General features: G+C 41.6%; 1 protein-coding gene across 11 annotated transcripts in view; it reads left to right on the plus strand.

The window, feature by feature from the left end:
- Positions 1 to 64: 64 nt before the first annotated feature.
- LOC102697165 (alanine aminotransferase 2-like) overlaps positions 65 to 24,594 on the plus strand; it is a 55,444-nt gene continuing 30,914 nt past the window's right edge. Inside the window, exons 1-3 of one of the 11 annotated variants that reach the window (XM_069191154.1) lie at positions 65 to 103; positions 214 to 265; positions 1,208 to 4,407. In XM_069191154.1, coding sequence (XP_069047255.1) covers positions 2,177 to 3,436 — 1,260 coding nt within the window. In that variant the 5' untranslated portion in view covers positions 65 to 103; positions 214 to 265; positions 1,208 to 2,176 and the 3' untranslated portion in view covers positions 3,437 to 4,407. The other 10 variants (XM_006634174.3, XM_015354193.2, XM_015354194.2 and 7 more) reach the window with 10 other exon arrangements.

Consider the following 24,594-nt stretch of genomic DNA (forward strand, 5'->3'; position numbering starts at 1 on the left):
CCACCCCCCAAAATCTCAGGGTTTAAGTTACACTGTAACGTATACAGCAGTCCCAGACACGAGGCCCAGCAGAGAAGTCAGAATTTAATTTTTATTCCTTTTTGTGAGTAACTCTTAACTCAGTTTGCAGAGTCAGCACCGTCTGACTGCTGCACTGCAGTTTTAACATTTTGTCCATCTTATATCTTGTTCTCTTTCTTGGTCTGACCACAGCATGAGTCTTTAAAGGAAGTGGCATCATGTTTTTGAAAAATACAGCAGCACGGTATGTGGATTTTGTTTCTTGTGAACTGTCTTACTTTCTCAAAGTTAGAAATCTGAATAACTTTGAAATGGATTATCTTTGGTCTGCTCAAACTGGTCAAATAATGTTTTAAATCTCTGTGATTTCTTCTGATGCGACAAATTGGTGTGGAATTCATGCTGAAAAGTGGATCTACAAAAAACAATTGTATTTCAAAGTCGCATGCAGAATAGTTTAAGATATTAATGAAATGCTATGAAAATCCTTAGTCTCCAACTTGAAATATTGTGAGGAAAGTTGATTAAATCTGACTCTCTGGGATCAAGAAATGCTGTCCTAGTTATGGCTTAAAAAATAAATCAGGCAAATGAACCTAATGGTGTCATATTCCTTGTAATATTTCAATGATTTTGTGTGTAAAATGTGTATAAACAAACTAGTTGTGGTCAAACAAAAATTCCAAACATTGTTAGTATTTGTGAAAGTCACCATAAAAGAGTTAATTTTCTTCTGAGTATGACACTGGTTAGGGGAGATCTTATCAACAGTTGCAAAGGTCGCAAAAGCAATATGATGGGGGTCTTAAGTACGTCAATCTACTGAAGTCCAGATTGTGCCAGGGTTTAAAACTCTCCTTTGAAAAGCTACCCATAAAAACTACAATTCCCGTTTTCACGAATATTAAGCCTACAAAATGACGAACGACATACTGAGAATCGTAAGAACGCAAAACGACATTGGAGAAGTGTGTGGTTGCTGTGGAAACGGTGCACAAGTTTGAGTTGTGTTGAAACGCATACGTGGGACAACGAGAATGAAGACAAAGCGGCGTTTCCTGTAATCATTAGTTGTATATGTTATGCTAAGCTTTTTGGAAATTTGAACGTCCGTGGATTGCTTTAATTAAGAAACTGCATTATCCTTACAGGCAGAGCCGTGACCAGTCGTTTAATATCATTTCAGTTTTGTTCCCGCTTCAAGACGAGCAGGGCTTGGAGGTTTCTGATCCAATGCTGGGAAAGCGAAATTTGGACTGAAGAGAAGGATTATAATTGTAAGATAATGTGACAAATCTTTAGCATTCGTGGAGTAGCAACAACGAAAATGGATTTTATAAGCTTAAACATCGGAGGCTCGCCTCGAAACGGAATGATATGCGGATTTGTGTCCTGCTTTGTTATTTCGTATAAATTGTCATTTTGACAAGATTGAAATGATGCTACCTTCATTGAAATAAAGACTCGGTACAATACATACAGCACAGGTTGCGGAGCTCTCAGTGTGACCGCAAAGATCGACTGCACTACGTAGACAAAAACACCGGGAATTTAGAATTTATGGACAATAAGCATTCATTTAAATCCAGGTAGAGTTATGATTATCACAGTAATATTAAGGGGCTAAATCAGTCTCTTGCGTAGTGTTCATTAAACAAAAAAACAAAGGTAAATATGTAGATTTTAATTGAACGCCCTGTGGCAGTTTGTAGACCGAGAAACGCTTTCTGTGATACATCGAGCGCTGAAAGAATCCTCCATATTTAAGGAGGTGCAGTGAGGTTTCGTTCAGTAAAATTGCCTTAATATCTCTCTTCCTGCGTTTTTGTACAAAAAAAAACCCCACTATTTCTTGTTTAGCGTACTGAAGTTGTGGTAACGATTCAGAGACTTGAAACAGTACAGTTTGCAATTTTGAAATCTAAGTGGGTTGCAACATTGCAACCCAACACAGCGCTCTGGGCTCGGTCAGTTAGAGAAGCAAGGACGTTCTTGACTATTCAAGTGGGGATGATAAACGAGAACAACAGAACTAGCTAAACCCAAAGACTGAGCAGAGTGGAGACTTGGCAGTTCTGTTGCTTTCTCAAAACCTCTACTAGTCTTCTTCTGGCCACTGTGATTCTTCTGCTATTGGCCTGTGGTTGTGTGTACAATGCTTCAGGGCGGCTCAGTGCAGCTGCTGTGCCTGACTGCCAGCAGCGGAGTGCCTCTCTTCTGCCGAGGCGCAACCAGGCCGCTGCCTTTCTCCATCATTGGATCCCTGAACGGCGTGCACATGTTTGGTGGGGGCCAGGGCACAGTGCTGTCGAGCTGCGTGACGGACCGCGGCGGCAGGGTGCTGTGGCGGGTCTTCCATGACACCGTGGTGCTGATCGCGGTCAGCAGCCAGGAGAGCGGCGCCGTGAGCGAGCTGCGGCTCCGCCGCCTGCTGGAGAACTCCTGGAACGCCATGGTGCTGGTGCTGGGGCTGGACGAGCTGGCAAGTGCCAGGAACGTGGAGCGGCTGAAAAGGGACCTCCGTTCCTGCTACCGGCTCATTGACGCCTTCCTGGAGGGTGAGTGGGATGGGATGGGCGACCTCATGCACTGTGCGGACTGTGTGGTGCCCTTGCAGCCTGCCTTGTTACAAGAGGTCTTGGACTCCTTTGCTCACGCTGCTGACAGCGAGTTTGGCTGCCTGCTGACCCACGGCAAGATTATAGTTGCCACCGAGAAGTGGTGGCGCCTGGCCCCCCAGGAAGTGGTGCTTCTCTCTGCTCTGGTGCGCACCCTGGATGGCACAATTTCACGGGATTACCCTGTTTTCCTGCCACAGGGAAGCCCCACTGTGCCCCATCGCCTCCTCTGTTTCCAGCTGCTCCCTGGGTTAGATGTGTGCGTGCTTTGTGGGCCAAGTCCATCTCTGCAGAAGGCTGAGAGTGAGCTGGTCGTCCAGTTCTGGTCTCCTGTAATCGACACGCTGCATGGCTGCCTGGCTCTGAGGGACCGCTGCCTGCCCAGCTCAGTGACGTTACAGCACGGAATCCTTGGGCTGCTGCTGATCAACCGCGAGTCACGTCGCGCCGTTTCCACTGTGCACCTCTGGGCAGGCGCTCCTGCCGACGTCCCCTTGCCTGCCCGCAGACGGGAGCTGCTCCGTGCCTTGTACACGCTTGCAATCACCCGCTACTTTTTGGCAGAGGACGCACAGGAGGAGCATCGCTCCGTAGACGGACTGGAGGAGGACTTCCCTGCTGGATTTTCCCATCAGCCAGTGCAGTTCTACCTGGCTACTGACGAGTGCAAATGCTTTGCCCTGCAGACCCCTCAGCACCAGCTTTACCTGCTGACTTCTGTGACCGTCCCCACCTTCGCTCTCCGATCCCTAGCCACACGCACCCTCTCCACCCTTCTCAGTCATACCGGGTTTTAAGCCTGGGTGCAGGACATACTGGAAAAAACTGTGAAATCAAATCTGGAATGGTTTCAACCAAAGATGTGCAAAACTCAATCATGTAAAACACACCGGGCTATCATCTCTCTAGTGAGTTACTGGCACGAACAACTAGAGTGTCGCATCAAGTTATAGAAATTGACAGCACTTTTCAATCTCTTTATGAAGGTCTTCATCACGTCGATGTCACTCTGTTTGGCAGATTGTTGGATGGGCAAACTGGAGTATTAAATGGTTGAGTTTATCATGAAGTTAACAGCTACATTGCCCTCTCACATGGTTGAGATTTCGTACATTTTTCATGACAGAACCACTTCTTTTCTGCTAAAATGATAATCTCACCATTGAACTTGGCCATGGCTCGTGAAACATAAAACTTACGTACATACAGGCTGTAGCAGAGATTTTGTCAGTAGAATGGGCTGCTTGTCTCCTATATCTGACAGCTAGTTGTGGCTGTGAGGGAGCTCACGTTTCTGAATAGAAAGATATGTTATATGCATTGTATGGTTCATTTATTGCAGATTGAATGCTAATTCAACTGAATTTTATTTCTTAAGGTTTTTAATTTTATTACTAATTAGGTAAATAAATCCCAGGTAATGCCCTGGTTCTGTTCTTTTCATAGGGAAAGAGAGTTAAAGTGATCATTTTTGTAATTGTAGGTTATTTATACAGAACATCAAGTGTTTTAACCTCTTTGCAAGAACCCATAACTGTTAAGCAAGAATAAAATGATTTCTATTTTCAGATTTTGTCTTTTGACTGGAGTTTGAAATATGTGTTAACACATTAAATCACATCTTCTGGAAGCAATTGTGCAAAACCATGATTATATTCAATGTTGTCTATAAAGAGCAACATATTTAAATGTATTTACAGATTATGACATTAGAGTTCTTAGAGGTCATTGTGGTCACCTGAAACCAGTATTAAATACTAACTTGGAAGGCTTGGCTTCATGATTTGTTTTTATTGGCTGTGCCAAATTGTACATTTGTAGGAAGCTTCCAAAATAATGTATGTATGTGCTAAAGTGGACAATCAGTTGTTAGTTTTTTTTTTGTATACCCACCCGATCTGAGGATCTACTACAGGTTGAGCCAAAGAAGAGCATTTCTAGTAGCCCTTTGACTGAACGACATCAGTTTACTTCTTAGCTCCAACTCCATTCTCACAAATACAGTGCTGATCATATTGAAGTTGACATTGATATTTTACATTGACATGTCTTAAAGTACAATGACAGTCCAGTTTGTTGGTATTCAAATATACACATCTAGTGAGTTTAGGTTTATATTGGATGACAATTTGCGCTCATTGACATTAATCAAGATTTGTAGGTTCTTATAAGATCTAGACCCCAGTCTCATGTGCTGAACGATTGTGATGCAGCTTTTGTCTGAATCTCCTTGTAGATTCAGTTTTTACTTGCAGTCTTAAATAATTGATTATTTATTATCTTAATTCAGCTGTTTTTTTTCATAGGGTTTTGGTTAAAACAGGTTTAATATATCAATGCAGAAAAGTTACTGGCTTTCTCTATATAACTGGTCTGAATTAAGGACAGGGGGTGATTTTACAAAAGTAATTTAATAATAATTAATAATTGCTTACACTTATATAGTGCTTTTCTGGACACTCCACTCAAAGCACTTTACAGGTAATCTCCTCCACCACCACCAATGTGCAGCATCCACCTGGATGATGCGACGGCAGCCATAGTGCACCAGAACGCTCACCACACATCAGCTATCATTGGGGAGGAGAGCAGAGAAATGAAGCCAATTCATCTCTCACATCCTAGCGTTAATCCCGCGTCAGGCACGCCCATTTCCATTTGGTGGTTTGAACCAAATCTTTGAGCTGACTATGCCATTAAATGTGACCAAGAATACTCCAACCGGCGTGTCGCTCTGCCTGCCGTCATAGGGGGGTGGGGGGAGGAGAACAAAGTAATGTAGCCAACTCATAGTGGGGGATTATTAGGAGGCATGGGGAATTTGGCCAGGACGCTGGGGTTACACCCCTTCTCTTTTAGAGAAACACCCTGGGATTTTTAATGACCACAGAGAGTCAGGACCTCAGTTTTACATCTCATCCGAAGGACGGCACCTGTTTACAGTATAGTGTCCCCATCACTATACTGGGGCATTAGGACCCACATGGACCATAGGATGAGTACCCCCTACTGGCCCCACTAACACCTCTTCCAGCAGCAACTTTAGTTTTTTCCAGGAGGTCTCTCTTCCAGGTACTGACCAGGCTCACATCTGCTTAGCTTCAGTGGGTTGCCAGTTGTGATTTGCAGGGTGATATAGCTGGTGGAAATTTAACTCACCTAAAACAAAATGAACAGGTTAAGGTAGCCATTTAATAAATTTAGATACTGTTTCACCATGTCTTAGATTTAACAAGGTGATTTCCCATCGAGTCTTAATTTATCATGTTTTCAACACTTAAAATTTGGTCTTATTGAGTTTTCCAAGTCTGTTCAATTTGACTAAAATACCAATTGGGCTGTCAGTATGGCTGAACTAGAGGCAATGGTTTCAAGAGCAGGTTGAGCACTACGGTACTTTAGAAGTCACCAGCTGGGATCTGTCATGAGCTGAGCTTGACCATTATTCCCCAAATGGGGGGGAATAATTCAGGCTACTGTGAGCATGTGGTGGTCTTGAGCCAGCCAGGAGGTCCTCAGCCTGCCAAACAACAGCAATCTGTGCAACTTCCAGTGTAATAAGGGTGTCGTTTATCATTTCTTCAGTCAATGGAACTCAATATCAGAGGAGTACTTGCACAGATCTCACCCCTCTCATTCAGATACAAGTGTCATAGTTGAAAAGGCAATTTTGATTCATAATCTAATTCCAAATTCAAGGAGTACATAAAGATTTGTTTTCTTTCAAGTAGTTGAAATCTAAGGGTAGAGAAAATATTCTGTGCAAAATTATAGCGCATCTTGTCAATATTATATTACTGTAAAGAATTTTGTGTGCTTTTGTGGATTTAAGTGGTGTTACTAGATCTATGCAAACGCTTTAATCTTATGTCTACTCTTTCTGCAGTGCAATGCAGCTTGTTATACTTGCTCAGTGATGTGCACTCTAAAATGAACTTGGAACAGGTTCTTAAAAAGTTCTCCAAACTAATGAGGAAAAACACAGTTATCATTAAATGATCTGTCCTTGTTTTGTAACAATTTTGTTGTTGCCTCAGTCCTTTATTCACTAATGCAGGTGATAAGTCTTTCTTAATGCAGAAAAAAAGTTATGTTATCTCAATGCTCATTAAATAGATTCTTCTGTTTAGCATAAACCATTGCTCTTATTCCGTTTACCCCCCTGGCCAGGGCAAGAAAGGCTTTGGGAAATGCATAGTGTTTGTACTGTAAATGGCTTCAGTGATTGGGGAACATGGTTAGATGGCTTTCTACCAGCCTTAAATAACAAAACAGGCCTCGCTGCAGCTCTGAACTTAACTGAGCTAAACCAAACTAGGAAGAAGGGGAGGCATCCAAGTATCTGTGCACAGTTTGGTAAATATTCTTACTTAATATGGCTCGCTCTGCTTCGACTCTGATGGCTTCTTCTCCTTTACAGAATTAATCCCCACCGAGATATTTGCCATCTGTAATTCTTCTTAAGTACCATTGTCATATCTATCGAATAATTAACAATGCAGTGAATGTGTTTCTATGTACATGACTGACCTTCTGCTAATCTTTTCTCCCTTAAATTTTCATAAAATGTATTTTTTGCCCTAAAGTAATGCAAAATCTCCTGTCTTAAATTAATATATTGCTTAAATTAAAACTGTTTTTTTTTTCCAATGTAAAGTACAGTTTTATTCCTATTACAATCCGGTCACATTTCTTTGTAAAAAGGTGCTCCTCATGGGCGGCACATTTGCTGAGGGGTTAGTATTGCTGCCTGGCAGTGCTGGGGCCCTGGGTTCAACTCCATACCTGGGGTGCTATCTGAAAGAAGTTTGTATATTCTCCCTGTGTTTGTGTGGGTTTCCTCCGGATGCTTCGGTTTCCTCCCACAGTCCAAAGACATGCTGGTAGGTTAATTGGCTTCTCTGAAAATTGGCCCTGGTGTGAGTGTGTGTGTGTTCTGTGATGGAGTCCACACTGGGGTGCAGCTAGCCTTGTGCCAGTTGCCTGCTGGAGTAGGCTTTGACTTCCTTGTGACCCTGAATTGAAAGAAAGAAAAAGGATGGATGGATGGTGCTCCTCATGTGTTTCCACAGCACTTCACAGTTGAAAGACAGCCATCAGTGCAAATTTAACCACATGCCAGACCAACAGAACACGCCTTGAGTGTCACTTTAAATGAATGCAAGAGCCAGCGATAGGAAGCCTGACACTGGCTAGCTGCACCTAGTATGGAGGTGCGAGAAGGTGCAAGGTGTGTTTCTAGACATTGCTTTTTTTAACGTCTGCTAAAGCTTTCCGTGATTTTACAAAGGTAAATGCCAATCGTTAGAGTTCTGTTCCTACAAAATCTGCAGCAGGCAAAACCACATTTGTTGAATACTTCAGTATGTGGGAAATATGGGGTTTGGTTCCCAGGGTTTGTGTTAACTAATCAATGGCTAATACAACTTGCAGATTTCTCCCTTACAAACTACTAATACAATAACATGAATTATAATTCATGAAAGTAATAGCATTTAATAATAAAATGGAATTACTTACCTTGAATCATCAGACTTTACTTTGCAATTCCTCCTTGACTCCCTTTTTCTTATTGTCCTACTGGTGGACTCATTTACAGCCAGTGACCTGCCCAGTGAGGCACAAACCCATCTAACCCTTCTAGTTTCTCATCCAAGTCCTTCACTTTACTTGTCCGAATGTGCACATCTTTCCTTTTTTCTCACTCATCTTAGCTTAGAGGCCATGGTTGTGATTGAATTATCACAGCACAAATGGATGATGGTATTGATGTAAGAGCATACTGAAATCTTGTTCACGATAATGTAAAAAATACGCAACTGATCACCTGGCTGGGTGAAGATGTGTGAGGGAGGCAAGAGAACACCACAGGCATGAGCTGGTGGCAAAGCCATGAGCTGAAGCAGTTATAAGCAAGGGGTTCCCTGCTGTTGAGATGAGTCCCATGGTTGGCAAACACCTGAGTGTTGTCTTGAAGCTAAAGAAAATAAAGCTAAATAGCACAGCTACACCAAGGAAGTAGATAACAACAAGGAGCTTTACTGCAGGGACAGTACTTAAAAACTCAGCCAGCTCTTAGGAAAAGCTGTGGCACTACTGCTGGACTACTAGAACTACATTAATACACAATTTTCAAACTCCAGTTCCAGCATCAGCAGTCTTGATCCTGGGGGGGGTGCTATTTGCTAGCCGATAAAATATTCAACCCAATTAAGGCATTCAGTTCAGTTCAGTTCAAACTCGCAAGATATCATGGCACCCCTGGGTTTGAGCCTGGGAACCACACATAATCATGCAACACATGATAAGTTATTAATAAGAACAGCACACAATTGCAGCATTACTACCTGGTCAGCTTGTCAGATCTCAGAAGCTAAGAAAGGTTAAGCCCAGGCGATACTGGGATGGGAGACCTCTTAGGAAAAGCAGGATGCTGCAGTAGTGGTGTTTGTGGACACCACCACTGTCTGGACCAACCTTGTGGAACACAAGGGAGCAGCTGGGTGACGTGGCATGGGTTTAGCACTCAAGCTCTCTGTGTATTTCCTAAGAGAGACTAACTATATTTCATATGACAGGCAAAAGCATACCAATCCACCTGTTCTTATCTAGATTGTACATTGCTTATTGGCTCAGAAAGATTAACCTGATGGAAAGCTACAGATTGCAGATGCCTCTGCAAGCAGTGGTCCACAATCTTGCTACTTGCTACCTTTTGGTTTTCATTCCAAGCCTAAATTAATCAAAGTATATTGATTGTGTAACTGAGGATTCGGCCGGAAACAAGACCATCAGGTTTTTGGTCACCAGGACCAGGACTGGGAAGCACTATTCTAAAGCCTGGTGGGCTGGGAATCACTGAAAAGAGGCAAGAGCACAGATGTATAACAGCAGAGCTAAAACAGAGAGAGACACTGATGATATACAATATCAAGATTAATTATTTTCTACACGATGACCTTCCAGTTTGCTCCATTGTAGTTCTTTATCACAAACTCTGTGTTACTTATGATTACGATATTGATCGTTCTCATTACTATCTGGATTGGAAAGTTGTACATTTAGTAGCGTTGTTCTAAATAATGGAAATGTCACCTCATGTCTGCAGTTGTTGATGTCTAAAGAGACCCAAAACACAGCTGGATTGCAGCTCTTAAAGACAGCAGTTGGGTGCCCCTGCTCTAATATTACGCTACGTTGTTTTCTTCGCGGGAAGAAACAGGTGCAAAGGCAGCATGGTGTGACCAGTGTACAGTACGAATAAGTCTCGAGATCTGAAATGTGCTCCTGCCAGCCTGACTGTGGGGGTAGTTTCTTATTTATCGACACCAGAAGCCTCTTGGAATAGACCTGAACATTTACTGGGGCGCAGAGGGCTTAGTGGGATCACTGCCCAGCACGTGATTAGGAGTTTCTTCACCAGCTGGAGAAGAGAGGGAGAGAGAGTAAAGTAGCTGTCTTTGACTTGAGGACAGGCAAAGAGCAACCATTGAGCCACTCCCTTCTTGCCGGTATTAAGGTACTGTGCTGTACAGCTAATTTGTAGACTCCCTGCTCTTAGTTGTTTAATCTTGTATGTTTCCATTTGTAATTTGTGATTCTGTCTGTCTCTGTGTCAGTGCGTAGGTCTGGGTGTCTTGTTTGACCTCTAAGATCTTTTGTGATTTGTCTGTCTGCTTCGATGCTTTTTTCTCCCTTTCATCTTTCTGTTCATCTGTCCAATAGCTGGCTTAGCCTTTCCAGTTCCAACTGTCCAGTATCTATGTGTTTGAAAGAGATAGTTCAATTTCTTTCTTAATAGTATGTGTTGTGTATGGACTCTGTTGACTGTTAGGGATTAAAGTCATCTTGGGGTGTGGGATGTTATTTTTTCATCTTTTAAAATGAAATTTTAAATAGGGATTACAAAATAAAGGATTACGAGTAATAGACTGAGTGGGGTAATGGATAAGTAAATTAAATAATTATAACCTCTGAATTGTAAAGGGTTTGCTGAGAATATATATGTATCAGAATTATAGTGCTTAATAACTTGAGTTCTTTGTGCTCTGGCACCGGTTTAGTGAAAAGAGTAATAAACCAGGCACACTGGGTAACACATAGATTTTTTATTATTAATGTTACAACACAAACTAAACAACACACAACTTAAACATATAACATACAAGTTGCATCATTTACAAACTAGTCATCCCAAAGGCCTATGTCCTAACCAACATGAAAAACCCCAGACTGCAATAAAGTGTTTGAATCCTACAGGTATATAATGCCTAAAGGGGCCCCAAAATAGAGATGAATCTACCTCCTGCACCAAACAGAATACTGCCTAGAGTTTAATCTCTCTCTATAAACCTGGATTCTACAAGGTGAATTGGCAAGCTATCTCCCTATTCCAAAATGCATCCACTAACCATGAGCTGCTGTGTTTAACCAAGGGGTTCTCTCTATACGGGAAATCTGAGTTTCTTGTATCAGGGTTTAAATACTTAACCCAAATCTAGTCTTAAAGGTTGATCGGAAAAAGTACCTCTGTTGTCTTCTTCTCTTGTGTCTTACTGTCCTTTCTCTCATCCTCCTCTCTCTGCTGCTTCTCTCCTCTGTCCACCTGCCTGTCTGTTTTTATCCTGTGTTCTTCAGCTGCTGATGCCTCTTAATTATTTGCCCAAAACTTTACTAACCAAAGTAAACCAGATGATTCTTTTCTTGCTTTGCTTTCTGATTCCTTTCTTGCTTTGCAGCCCCTGAGATGGTGACATTAAATGTTGACCTATCTAGATGGTTGACTTTTATCACTAGATTCTTGACACACCTTGACAGCCACTTCCAATAACCGTAACAATGCCTGTAATAGATGGTGGCTTAGCTTGATGGTCACAAGGATGTAAGTTGTTGTGTATCAGTCAAAGGTGTTTTCTCTGGTTCAAAGTTCAACTGTGAACTCTTGAAAAAGCACACTTCCTCACTCTGTAGCTTATCTAATGCTTTGCTTTTGTAACTTGTGGCTATAACTTGAGTCAGAAAAAAATCTTTCAGATATCACTCCTAATATATCACAAAATACAGTTTGCCCAAGTTTGGTCATCTACCCTTTTAATGTGATAATGAGGTATATGTCTAACCTTAGATGACTGTCGTCATGGTTGGTCTCCTTGATATTTTTATTCGGGTCTCAGGTCAGTATTTTGACATTTGAAGCCCAGCTCTCTGTACATACAGTACTGAGGAGCTTGTGAAAGAGACCAGCTGAGTTTCCATGTTCTTTCTGCCAAAAATAAACCATAGTCATAACCCTGATCTGAGATACAGGATTTGTCAGAAACTGACGGTAGGACCAACCTTCCAATAGGAGGATGATTTTCTAAAATTTTACACATCGTGCTACAGCACATCCGCTCTTTCAATATGCAGAAGAGCTGTTTGATGGCCCTGCCAGTGACGTCCCCATCTAGACTGACTGGTTGAACAGACTTAATGCACCTTATGTGATATGTTTAAAGATTTATGTCACAGTGTAATCCTGGCTTTATTTAATGAAAGGTAAATAGGAATTAAAGGAAAGAAGGTCTTAATAATTAATCAGGGCTATGGATATTAATTTAGAGTACTGTTTTACGTAGTATCTTACAGAATGTTGTGTAAATACTGTGGCTCACACCTGAAGAAGGCTCCACAGCTGAAACATTCTGTTTTCTCTCTTCTCTTGTCAGCATGGAATAAACCTACTTGTTCCATCTTACAGAATAGTTATATTGTAAGTTACTGTGAGTAATAGAATAGTTTTGCTGAATAACTTATAAGTAGAGCAGTGTTTATCATAGTTATGGAAAATTGGTTTTGTGTTAATTTTTAGCCACTTTCATGTAAGAATTGTCCAATGTATTCTGTAGAAAAAGTAACATTGTAGAGAATGCCTCAACATATCTTGTACAGTATCTCTGAGAAGAACTGAGCATTGTAAATTAAAAGCACTAGAATGATTTACTTGAAATGGCAGAGCAGGTGTGTATTTTAACTTAAAAGAGAGTATTCAAACAGTTCCATGCATCACACCTGTCCCCATTTATAGTCTCATAGCCCCTGGTCATAAGTACAAATTAACTCAATGCAAATAATTCAACCTGGAGTTCAGAAGGATTGGTTGTTTTATGTTTTGTAATGCATTCAGCAGTAAAATGCCTCAGGTCAGCAGAGACCTGAGATCTGGCAGAGCTAAGAGATTGGCCAAGTGTTGCAATGCTGTAACCCCACACCAGGCAGGGAGCAAAGGACAGAGTGCCACCCCAGGAAGGAATTCATGGCTCATGCTAAAGGAGTGCTTGCTATACAGGAACATAAACTGCACCCTAAGAACGATGTGTCTGTGGATCTTGATCTAAGTGTTTCATGTGTTTCAAGGCTTTGATAGGTGACCAGATACTGATCTGTGTAACTTCTCAATTTTGTGTGGGGTGGTTTTGTTGCAGTTGTATTATTTCTATATTGAGGTTAATGCAGCAGGACTCTGTATTTATGCCATACAGATACAGTCTTTGAGGCACTTGGTTGTTTTCTTCTAGATAACATAATATAGGAGGAAGCGCTCTGAGTCCACAATACCCTGCTTTTCTTCAGTACCATCTCAAGTCCATAACTAGCTTAATTAATACTAATAATACTTATCTAAAGGTCATAGTATGTATTATATACACTGTGTCTTGAATCTAATGCTTACTTTATTATTGTTAATGTCAATAGAGCTTCACGTTTTGATAATGTGTCATGGTAAAAAAATAATTTGATTGTTTAAGATAAACATGAGCTTAATTTGGACTAAAAAAGCCTCGCAGCCCTTCAGTAGTTCTCTTAGAGCCCCCAGGTCAACACAGTCCAAAATCTCTCTCATCCAAGCAACAGCCAAAGAAACACAGATGCTGTTTCCAAGAATCTGTTGATACATCATAGGTCATGGTGACCATGAGCATTTTATGGGAATCTGGCATGAAGCCTGCATGGACCCTCTATTACAGGATGACCTGGAGGGCCAGTGTGTCTGCAGGTTTTGTAGGTCTCTTTAAAGCACCGGCACCTGATGAGTTGCAAAGGGAGCCAGTGTGACTTGGGGTTTCGAGAAACTGGATCAGTTCTATGAGAAAGCCAATTGAGATCTTCATGGCAGCTATGTGTGCTTTACCCAGGTCATTCATCCATTCCTACAGAATGAACAACAATGAATGTAGCACGGCTTTTTGTAACTCTTGGACACTCTTTAACTCATCAGAATTCCAACCACTTACCCTTCTGTTTGCCACAGGTTGGGTACACCGGCTTCCCATTACTCTTCTAAGTTGCTCCACTAGGCCTCCTGGATTTGATAAAATATCACAAATTCTCTTGGCTTTTTAGGGCAAAAAGGATGGGCTGAGCCAACTGGATGACTTTGGCATATGTGCTCAGCAAGTGCCATGACACTTCCCTTCTGGGAACGGCTGCACCCTGATCCTAGTCATCTTCAACAGACACTAATTGAAGTCAATTTGAACTTTGTTTTTCGGTTATGATGCCCAACAAGGGTGGCACAGTGGCTCAGTGCTAAGCACTGCTGCCTCACAGCTCTGGGCCCCTAGGTTCAATTCCAGACCTAGGTTGCTATCCAAGTGAATTTAGAATGTTCTCCTCATGTTTGGGTGGGTTTCCTCCAGGTGCTCCAGTTTCTTCCCACAGTCCAAGGGTGTACTGGAAGATTAATTGGCCTTGGGTGTGAGTGTGTGTGTGTAACCTGTGATGGATTGGTGTCAGTTCCAGGATGAATCCTGCCTTGCTCCCGTTGCTTGCTGGGATGGGCCCTGGCTCCCCTGTGACCCTGTACAGGACAAAGTGGTTAAAAAACCAAAGGAGGGATGTTTGTAGAACAACTTCACAGATTTCCTTTGGATTTTAATTTATATTTTGGATGATTTTGTTGCAACCTAATAGCAAATTGGTCCTCCTCTTGCCCTCAGAACTGTCTGAACTGTCGGGGCATGGACTCCATAAGGTGTCAAAAGTGCTACACAGGGATGCTGGCCCATGACTCCAATGTTTTCCATCTTTGTTGCACATTAGCTGGCGGTGGATCTTTACTCCGCATAGCTCATTCCATCCCATCCCACAGATGCTTGATTGGATTGAGATTTGGTGACTAGGGAAGCCACAGTATTAAGCTGAATTCACTGTCACTTTCATGGAACCATTCCAGGACTTTTCTAGCCTTGTGGCATGGAGCTTATCCTATAGAAAAAGCCAGTTTAGTTGATTGGTACACAGAGGCCATAAAGGGATGCACCTGGTTGGCAGTGATGTTCAGATATCCTGTGGCATTCTAATGTTGCTCTACTCGTTTCAAGGGTCCCAATGTGTGCCCTGATCACACACCCCACACAACTACACAAACACCAGTCTGCATTGTTCAAACCCAGCAGGATGGATCCATGGACTCATGCGATTATCACCATATCCTGGTCCTCCCATCCGCGTGAAAGAGCAGGAACCAGGATTGATCAGACCTGGCGATGTTTTTCCAGTCCTCCAGTGTCCAGTCTTTGTGTTCCTTAGCCCACTGCAACCGCACCTTCTTGTTTTTTGCTGACAAAGTACAACCAGTTGTACATTCTTATATGCCTCTTTGGCACCACTGTACTCAGTTGTTACTGGACTGACTGTATCTTGTCTGTTAATCTGCACAAGTTGTGTCAGCCTTTTGATCAATGCTCTGTTGCCAAGCACAGGACTGCTGTTGAATAGGTGTTATTTGGGTGCTGGCACATTCTCAATACACCTCGGACACCTGTGGTCATGCGTGAAAAACCACAGCAAGTGTGCAGTTCCTCATACACTTGCTGGCGTTTTTGCTGGTGCCCACTACTATGCTGCGTTCAAGTTACCTAAATCTTTTGTCTTGCCCATTTTTTCTCACGACTCCTTCTGTACCTAATAAACTGGCCACTCAGTGTATTTAAAAAATGTAAATCCATTACACCTAATTGTTTTGGGTTTTCAATGTACATCAGCAGAAAAATACATCATCTCCAGCTAATGTATGATCACTAGAGGGCAGTGCTGTACTGGCTGCGGACGCTACTTTCACCACCCAGCAGTATGGAGTTCAAGGACTGGAGGTGTATAGAGCTGTTTATTTAGACCTGAAACTGTTGGACACTTCAAGTTAAAGTAAATTGAAATCTGTTGCTTTTGAGACTAAAACTTTTGAGAGAACTTTGTGAATTACCATCAAGTTTCTGGACTTCTTAAGTGAATGTTACAAGATAGTGTTGAATACTGAACATCCACATGTTCAGTCAGACTTTGTGGTGTAAGTCTGCATTTTCTGAGCTGTGAGACTCACCACAGTATAGCTCTGTGGTGTGGTGTGTCCACACAGGGCTCTGTCTGGAACAGAGGGTATTTTGTGTAATTGTGGGTTAATGTCTGTATTATTGTGTGTGGTTGTGCCCGAATATGCCTGTAGTGGAATAAGACATGTGTGTGTGAATGCGTGTCGGGGTTGATTTAATAACTATTTGTGTAGTTTATTAAAAAATAAGTCAAAATAAAAGTTTTTAAAGTCATTTCATTAATGTTATTTTGGACAGTTTCATAATTAAATGTACACTTCACATTTGATTGTTAATTCACCTTGTCCAGTCTCGGTGTCCAGGGACTCTGGAGTTAGACAGGACAACTTCTTATATTTTGATACACGTCCACTCACACAGCCGACTCCTGGAACCCGCCCCAGGATGTAGCAGACAAGTAGACAAGATAAGCTGCTACTTCTGCAAGGTGCTTAGCTGTGCAAGGAGAGCAGGGTGTGTCTGGACGAGGTAGCTGTTAGATAAGAGCCAAGGCAGGACCTGGCGTTGCATAATCACTACAGAAGATAGGTTTTTATTCTAACTGGAAAAATAAATATAGCTCTCATTCTGTATCATCTGGTTTATTCCAGTAAATGGCAGTATCCCATAGTTTTGACCTGTATTACAACTGATTACTGTGGTGTCCCAGAGTGAACTCAATCCATTGCTTTCTTGACTGACTTCACTGTATGTCTTGTAAAAGTGTGAGAGCTGTCGCATTGTGAGACGCAGCCTTTCAGAAGTCTAGCCGGTACAGTGTCAGTTTCAAACTCTTTTTGCATTTTGCACTGCATTAATACCAAATTGTTAGGCTAGGACATGGTCTTTTGACAGCTGGTAAAACTACTACCTTTCAAAATTCAGCAGCTGGGTACCGCGGAGAAAATCACACTAACATTTGGGCTCGTCATTTCCCATATTTTTTTTCCAACCACTCACCTCTTTATAAATGATAATTAGCAGTCACTGAGTGTTTTACTTTCACTGAAAAGTATTCATGAATCATTGCCCTTGGAGTTTAGCATGCTTCCTTATTAACAATGAATATTTCAAACATGATACTGCACGCTTTTCTATTCTGTTGAAAAGACTATTGGTCTCCATATCTCATTTAACCTCTAGTGAAACTAAACCCTTAAAGAAATATCTTAAAAACATGTAAAAATGAACTCCAGGCTGTGAAGAAGCAGAGATAAAATGCAAAACGGGCTCTGTAATTAGTGATCATCTTTACCTGTGAACTGTGCTAGAGGGCTTGAGGAACAAAACAACTCTGCCGCTGTGATGTGAAATGAAATGCAGCACACATTGTCTTGCATTTCTCAGAGTCTTAGTGTTTGTTCCTGAGAAACATAATCAGCTTATGGTAAATTTAACAGAATGTCACATGATTTGGGGCGGAGCGGTGGCTCTGTGGCTAAGGATCTGTGCCTGTGGCTGGAAGGTTGCTGGTTCAAATCTTGCAGCTGGCAGAGGAATCCTACTCTGTTGGGCTCCTGAGCAAGGCCCTTAACCCCAACTACTCCAGGGGTGCTGTACAATGGTTGACCCTGCACTCAGACCCCCAGCTACTTTCCCTGTCTGTGTGTCTGTGTCTCATGGAGAGCAAGCTGGGGTATGTGAAAAGACAAATTCCTAATGCAAGAAATTGTAAAGGGTTAATAAAGTGATGTTATGTTATGTTAAACACGGTATAAACAATGAGCTCCACTTAGAGGACAATTTTGGCAAATGTTTGCTCCACTGCAAAAACTTTCCCCTCCTCTTCTGTCTGCGCGTATTAACCATGGGAAATTCCAAAATTAAGGCTTTCATTCTCTTTCCACAGCTTCTTTGTCTCTTGATGCTTGTGCTCTTTTAAAGTTTAGTGTCTGCCTTCAGAGAACTGCAAGCTTATCTTTCTCTGCAGCAAAACCCTTGGAAATCAGCTCTGATGGTTTACAGGAGGATACTGAACACTTATGGACTCAAAGCCTCTTCTCCCCATAAAGTTTTCTTCTGCTCTTGTTTCTTTAAGGATCCCTAAGATACAGTTCATGCTTCTTTATACATTTCACAGCCCAAACGCCAAACTGCAACTGAAGCACTAAGTCAAATACAAATTCTGTCTGATGAATTGAGCCAGGTTCAATTGTGTTTTTACAGTGCAGTAGTTGCTGTGATACCCAGACAGTGTTGCACAACCTCCATTATTAAAGCCTATTGTACAGACCCCTTCACTTCAGGGAAGTGTGGGTTTAAAAGTCTCTCTAAATAGACTCTAAATTGTTAATTAAATGACAGGCCTACACAGAAAGTTAAAATTAGATTTGTTTTTTAAATAAATGGATTGTTCCAGACTAAGTCTCTGTCTGTGTGTCTGCATTTGTACAGAACTATACTATGTCATATTAAAATGAATAGTCCCAAACAGTGCAATTTAACAACAGTTGAGTATGCCCACTGCAGGATCCCTCTCTCTGTTGATATAGCAGGCATATGCAGGAATTGTCATGCTCCTTTTGAAATTTAAAATGTAAAATCAGTCTGTGAAAAACTGCTGTGCTTCTGTGCACTCCTTTTAGTGCTCGGTGTTGTGCCACGCTATTTTATCAAGATAGTTTATGATGTGGTATTGCAAGTATGTTTGAGCATCTGTGTTCTTGTTTGCACGTGTATTTGTTTTTTTCTGCAATAACTGATCTTGTGTATACCGAAAAAATTAACAAATGTTGTTGTTTTCCACACTTGCATTGTAATACCTCTGAAGATAAATGGCAAAGACAGACCAGCACATTAACTTTTACTTTTGCAACCAAAAAAGTAGACGCAGAGCATTTAATGTCAATTCTGACTGTTTTGGGGAAAAAAAGGACATTACATCTCTGGAAATGTCTCAGATCACTGCTGTTTCCTTTTCTGTATATGAAAATATATTGGTAATTGGCACATCAGCAAAAGAGAATCCTAGGCCAAACAGTGAATCTGTAAGGTAAGTTTTCATATTGGAAGAAAGGAAATCAGCCTCACAAAACAAAACAGAACAGTGCAGGTATTCTGCATTCTGCATGTTCAGTGCCCCTGTTCTGCATGTTTGTATCAAAAGGACAGGCCATAACATGAAGTTAATATGTGCCTGACACTGCAACAAGCACAAAGTGGAGTAGGCACAAACAGTGCAGTATCATGTTTACACAGTTACACTAGCAGAAGGCTAATATGTATGCCATTGCTGAAGAAAATCATGTGGAAAACTGCAGTTTCAATATGTGGGAGGCAAGAGTGTTCATTTCGGACACAGGTAATGAAAAAGAGCATTGTGTAAAACAAAAGTACAAAATCTCTGACAGGATGGAATTTATTACAACATCTGCATCTGAAAAAAATGGGTAACTGACATAGCCACAAACAAGGAACCACTTGTTTATATGATTTGGTCAGATTCTCTGATCTGAGATGACATCTGAAAAGATTAAGAGATAAAGAGTGTACTGCTTTATTGATTGTCTTTATTGACTACTGTTCCTCTCAGGCCCTGCCATAGTAGAAAAAGGAATAGACAAAAAGATATAGAAAAGCAAGAGGTAGGCTAGTAGCTGAGTAAGGTTTAAATTGTTTGCACAGTTAACATCAAGAGAAATATAAACACTATAAAAGTAATAATAGGTTTTTAATTTTTATCAAAAAGTTCATTCAAAATAATTTATGACTATCTATTGGAAACAAATGGATTTTATTTTAGAGCAGATGGAACTGCAGATCATGAGATTTTACAGATTGCAGCTTTATGAAGTCTTAAGAGGAGTGTTGATTGTGAGTGTAAGCTTGCTGATGCAAAACACATAAAGTACATACACAAGCAGTGGTCATGTAAAGATGTTACGGTTATGACAAAACACCAAGCACAAAAAGGAGCAGACAAACACATTCACCTTGCAGGGCATGATACAGGCTGCCCTGCTGTAGGTTCAAATATATTTTCTATGGTGGTCCTGTAGATAAACAAGCCCACGCTGACATTAATATGCCAGAGGCCTTCATAGTGCAAAATCTCAAAATCTCTTCTTGGAGCAATTGGCATGTCAGTATGACACGCTAGTTGACCTCGGTTAGCACTGCCAAGAAACCTGGCCCTTGCCTTCATGCGACACTGTGAAGGGGAAGGAAACTGTGCTGTGTCATAGCGCCAAAGGCAACCCAGGCCAGTGTGTGCAGTACTCAGGCCTGCTCTGAGCACAGACATTTGGCACAGCAGTTCATGTTTTTGTAACCATTACTGCATGTTTTCTCACCATCTCATCATTGCATTCCTGCAGTAAAAAAACAAGATGCTTATTTGCATGCCAAATTTTAGCAGTTTTGTGTAGCGTTAGTCATGCTACACATTGGTCTTGCAGCTATTCCTGGTTCTTTATTTTTTCCCATTAGCTTCATTAAACACATCACAATATAATGTCCTTTACCCTCCCTTTCCTTTGAAATGCTTGATTTTTTTAAATGATGTTAAAGTTGTTGTCATTTCAGCTATCTAAACATAAGGATTTTAAATTAAAAGAAAAATATCTAAACTGGAAGATGAGGAGGTACCAAAGCAGAATTACCAGAAATACAACTCATTTCGGAATTGAAAGTGTGAGACATTCTGTAGGCACAGGGCTGTAGGTATGTGGAACACACTATAGTTTAATTGTGGGTGCTGTGTGACTGGGGGCTGTTGGTGTCTTTATGGGGTTCTGGGGCCACTGCATTACCAAACTCTTGGTGTATAAGACAGTGACACCATTAGCAGGTCTTGTATTTTGAAGTATACTGGACTATTGCAGAGATCTGATCCACAATTATCCTGTTATTCAATACCAGAAACTATGCAATTTATGAGCTTTGTCTTTTTTTCTAATAGACCTCCATAGAAAAACACAGTATCTGAGAGTGCTGTGAATTTGGCATGCGACAACATTCAATACTGCCATGAACTTTGGAACCTGCTGTTTTGTGGAAAGTAATCTCAGAACAGAAAGTGAACAATGAATAGCAAGGGGAAGAGACTGTGAAATCAGGAGGATTAAGCGAAAAGCTGGAGCAAGGGAAGAAGAGTAACAGCTGCAGTAGCTTAGCTCTGAAACGCTGAGCCTTGAGGTTGTCAGGGGGATGTGTGGGTCCCTCGACTTGTCAAATATTCCCATTGCTGTGGAATCAGGCAGTGTGTTGTAGGTGTAGAAAAGTTACAAACACTGGTGTTCTGCTATGATGTCCTGCACTTCCTCATCTCTCTCTGATCATGTACTAGACCAGAGACCCACCTCCTCCCTCCTTGCGCTGTTAAGAGCAGGGATCTAAGCTTTTACCCCCCAGTGACTCTGCAGCATTGGGTCACAGTTGGACCACAGGCGTTAGATCATAAGAACATAAGAAAGGTTACAAACATCTGGCTTATTTGGTAGTTAGTAGTTAATTGATCTAAAATTCTCATCTAGCTGTTTTTTTAAAGAAGTGAGGGGATCTGCTTCCACAACATGTACCTTGTTACTCCTATTAACCTTTGAATAAAGGAATGCCTCCTGTTCTTGGTTTGTGTTTCACATTGTATCTGATGTTGAGCCATGACAGTTCAGCAGTGTTGGGTCAGTACTATCAGTAGGCAAGGCAGAGCTCGTTCTGATGGTATAAGGGCACAACATAACCAGTCAAGTCTAGACAGCATGTGAGTTGGCAGGAAACAGAACTCCCCTATGAAGACATGGTTGGAGGAGCATGTGGAAGCCCACTCCATCGTACAGTGGCCCAAACATAACCAAACACACTTACTGCAGTGAGGCAGGACTGCTAACTGAGCCATCATGCTGCCCCTAACCTTTGTGTGTCTATCAGTTTGTAAATGGAAGACGTGTTGCAAAGTTCAGGATAATGCAGAAAGTTTAGGAATCTAAAGCATGCAAACACATGTATTTCAGGATCATCTAATCTACTCCTGTAATCGGAGTAATATTAGTCTGGAGTCACCTGGTATGAAGCCCAGGGAACTTTAAATTAATTCCCAAATATTTCCCACTTGTGGTGGCACAGTGGTAAGCATTGCTGCCTTGCACTGTGGAGGCACCTGGTGTGATTCTGGAACTGAGGTGCTGTCTGTGTGGAGTTTGTATGTTCTCCCTGTGTTCATGTGAGTTTCCTCCCCCAGTCCAACAACATAATGGTGGGTTAAAAGGCTTCTGGGAAGAAGTGTCCCTGGCATGAGCGTGTGTGTCTGAGGTGTACCATGTCCTGTGCTCCTTGCTTGCCAGGATACTGTGGCTCCTTTCCAACCCTGAATTGAAAGAAGCGTTTAGGAAATGGATGGAAGAATAAGTACCACTTCGAAAACTTCTGAAGTCTATTAAAATCAGCGAGAATGGACTGAACACTTGCTGATGCTAATAGCTGATTCTCTACCTTTTTCTGGAACTGGAATGACTACTATTGCGTGAAGCCGAAAATGAATAAAAAATGTGATAAAATTATAGTTGAAAGACGCAAAAGCCCCATGCCAACTAAACCAGCCAACGTCATAATGGGCTTTGTTGAAACAAAGTGTATTATCACGACAAAATGCGGACGGCTTTAATGAATGCGTTAGACTAGTTTTCACTGAGCAACAGCTGCCGCTTATTTTGCAAATGAAATTGTGAATCTATCTGGAGGTTGTGTTTTCAATAGTCATTGTGATCATTGGAAGGTCTAAGAGAGGCTGCAGTGTACTGTTTCTGATGTTTCATAACATAAAACTAACGTACGTACCTATTACACCATGCAGGATGCACTGTTAAAATAGTGATGTAAACGTGTATAGCACAGTCTTTCCCATGTTTCAACACTACGAGTCACATAAGGAAATAAAACTGAAACCTGGTTACTATCGCATAAAAATAATATGGCACAGTCATACGATTTATTTACATGTTCAATAGCCCCTGCTAGTTCTGAGCTGGCAGGAGTGATGTAGGCAGTTACAGATAAAATTATTCGTGTAAAGTGTGCTTAAAGGAGGAGCCGGATTCGCGAGGAGTTTTTTAAAGTGTTACTATCATTTACCACGCAGTTCCCTCCCAGCACAAGTGGGAGTGTGCGATAGAAATAAAGTGCGAGAGGTAAGGTAGGCAGGCCAATTATCCCAAAGCAATTTAGAGGAGGTAAGCTCGTATCGAGTCCGCTCTGCTTTTTATTTAACGGGAACAACGTGAGGCTTTCTGAACTGTGCAGCTACAACAGACCTGCAGTTTTCGGGTAGGAGGGATGGGGGAAGAGACGGGGAGAATTAATGACCTATTAGTTTACATGCCTCGTTTCTTTAAAAAGGGAATAGTTTAGGGGGGAGAAGCTAGAGCTAGGGGACTTTTAATCACATGTTAGGGTGAGTGTTTAAATTTTAAGTGTCACTATCGCTTTTCCTCGTTTCAGTCTGTCCTTATCCGAAGTCCAAAGGTCTGTTTCTGTACTTCGGTGTTTTTTTTAACTTGCCACTACGGGTGGTTGTCCAGCTCTTCGTTTTAAAGCGAATTTTTGGAGTTTACGAATTTATTTTTTCCATTAAGTGTTATCTGTTGCACTATAATGTTGGCACGGAGGAGCGTGCGGTCAGTGTTCCAGTGTGGAGCTGAGCGAGGGTTTGGGGGCTCAGTGGCCGATTTGGTGCGCTCTGAGCCGGTTGTACCCACAAAGCTGAGCTCCTCTCTCCTGCTCTCACCCTTCTACCTCCATAGGAATTTTTGCGCGTTGTCTGCGGTTAGGTGCGGGATAACTGAAAAGAAGATGACTGAGAACTGCGTGACGCCTCACCGTGGGAAGGTGCTTACCATGGACACTATGAACCCCAATATCAAGAGAGTGGAGTACGCCGTGAGGGGTCCCATTGTCCAGCGCGCCGTGGAACTAGAGAGAGAGCTGCGGGAGGTACCACACGTCAAATTTAATTTAATATTAATACATTTATAAATTTATTGTTTAATTTAAATTATTTTCATCTGAGTAACTTTGTGCATTTTGGTAAATCACTGGTCTGTTACAGATAGCAGCCGAAGTGCAGATGAAGTACTTCTGTTTAATGTACCCAGTCCATCATTTGGTCTGTGTGCATGTGTGAGTGGATACCATGCATTCTAAATCTGTTCAGAGCCACATGTCCATTAGCAAAAAAAAGTATAAACTATTATATGCATAATAAATCTGACAGTGAATTTGATGGGTGAGATCTGTTTTACCAAGGGCTTGACTATTTTATGTCATTTGTGGTATCCACAAGGAACAGGTATTTATGCTTCAGATAGTGACCAGTTTAACCAGGAAGGGAGTTTGGGTAGCCAAGTGTCTGAGTGTCCTTTCCCCCTACTGACCCACAGTGTCAGTTGGTTGCTAAGAGCTCATTGACTTGAAGATCTTGTGTAGCTTTCTTTCTAAATAAACCAGGCTGTCACAACATGGCTTGGAAATGTGTTTCAGACAGCTACACTACTTTGTGCAAAGTGTCTCTTATCATTTCTAAACACTTGTTCTCTGATTATGTTTCACTGTATATTCTGAAGAAGTCTCTTGGGTTGACTGTTAGTACCTTTTAGACTTTTGACCATTTGAAT

The sequence above is a fragment of the Lepisosteus oculatus genome, chromosome 6, assembly GCF_040954835.1.
Source record: "Lepisosteus oculatus isolate fLepOcu1 chromosome 6, fLepOcu1.hap2, whole genome shotgun sequence".
Lineage (NCBI taxonomy): Eukaryota > Metazoa > Chordata > Actinopteri > Semionotiformes > Lepisosteidae > Lepisosteus > Lepisosteus oculatus.